Consider the following 1700-nt stretch of genomic DNA (forward strand, 5'->3'; position numbering starts at 1 on the left):
CACAAGGAGTCTCCATGTAGTGTCCACAAGTGTTCGACCAAGTCCTGTTTGAGTTTGGAGTGCGTTTCTCTATCTCTGATGCGATGATGATTTTGAATGAATTCAAAAAGTTATGGTGTACGCTCATCAGACATTGGTGGAAGACTTTCACTAATTGTATCATAATTAAAGTCTATTCTATTGGTATCCCTTTCATCTTCAACAATCATGTTATGCATTATTATGCATGCCATCATAATATCTTCCATTATTTTCGTTTTCCAAAAATGTGCAGGTCCTCGCACAATCACAAAACGTGCTTGGAGCACACCAAATGCTCGCTCAACGTCCTTCCTTGCTGATTCTTGAGCTTTTGCAAAATATATTTGCTTATTCCCTTGTGGAGATGAGATTGTTTTAACAAATGTTGCCCATTGCAGATATGTACCATCGGCAAGATAGTATCCCATTGTATAATCATTCCATTGATTGAGCAATTAACTGGAGGAGCACGACTTTGAGTAAGGAGTGAAAATACAGAAGAACAATCTAATACATTGACGTCATTATGAGATCAGGGCATCCCAAAAAAGGCATGCCATATCCATAAATCTTGAGAAGCCACAGCCTCTAAAATAATAGTTGGTCCATGGATGTGACCAGAATACATACCTTTTCGTGCAATAGGACAATTTTTCCACTTCCAATGCATACAATCAATGCTCCCTAACATACCAGGAAACCCGCAATTGCTTCCCATCACTAATAATCTTGAAATATCATCGTTGTTAGGGCTCCTCAGCTACCTCTCAAAAAACATTGCAACCACCGCCTTAGCAAAGTGTTTTAGACTCTCTATGGCGGTGCTTTCACCAATTCTCACATAATCATCCACCGAATCTGCTGCTACTCCATAAGCGAGCATCCTCATAGCAGCTGTCATTTTTTGAAGGGAAGACAAACCAATGATTCCAACAACATCTGTTTTTTGGACAAAATATGAATCGTATGCTTTCACCGTAGATAGAATATAAAGAAAGAGAGATCGATTCATCCGGAATCTCCTCTTGAATAAATGGGTAGGATATATAGCTGTTTCTGAGAAGTAGTCTCGATAAAGTCTCTCATGGCCTTGAACTCGATTGCGATAAATAATTGCATGGCCTTCAATGGAACCACTACGTCTTCTTGAACATCTTTCTCTATTGAGTCGTTCTTCTTCCATTGTAGCTATTGTTATTAGCTGCAATTCATCATCACTGTCAAAGTTGTTAAGAATCATTTTCATGGTATTGCGAGCCATGTTAATTAAAAAATGAATGAAGTTGAGAAATATAGTTCAAATTGGTAAAAATGAAAGAGCAAATCCTTTTTATAAACAAAAATATATGACTGTTAGAAATATGTCCGTTAGAGAATATTACCGTTAGAGAATAATACCGTTTGAAAATATGACTATTGAGAGAATATTACCGTTTAAAAATATGACTGTTGAGAGAATATTACAATTTGAAAATATGATCGTTGAGATAATATTACTATTTGAAAATATGACTATTGAGATAATATGATTGTTTGAAAATATTTTTTTATAAATTATTTAATTATATATTTTAAATAAATAAATATTTGTAAATGCCACGTTAATATATGCAGCATGTCATAAAAATATTATTTATTTATTTATTAATATTTATAATAGTTTTCTTTTAAAAATTAGT

General features: G+C 34.1%; 1 protein-coding gene across 1 annotated transcript; it reads right to left on the reverse strand.

The window, feature by feature from the left end:
- Nucleotides 1-781: 781 nt before the first annotated feature.
- Nucleotides 782-1282, reverse strand: LOC114283561 (uncharacterized). The gene has a single exon (XM_028226421.2). The coding sequence runs from the start codon at nt 1280-1282 to the stop codon at nt 782-784; it is 501 nt and encodes a 166-aa protein (XP_028082222.2).
- Nucleotides 1283-1700: the final 418 nt, after the last annotated feature.

The sequence above is a fragment of the Camellia sinensis genome, chromosome 11, assembly GCF_055761805.1.
Source record: "Camellia sinensis isolate YWXY chromosome 11, ASM5576180v1, whole genome shotgun sequence".
Classification (NCBI taxonomy): domain Eukaryota; kingdom Viridiplantae; phylum Streptophyta; class Magnoliopsida; order Ericales; family Theaceae; genus Camellia; species Camellia sinensis.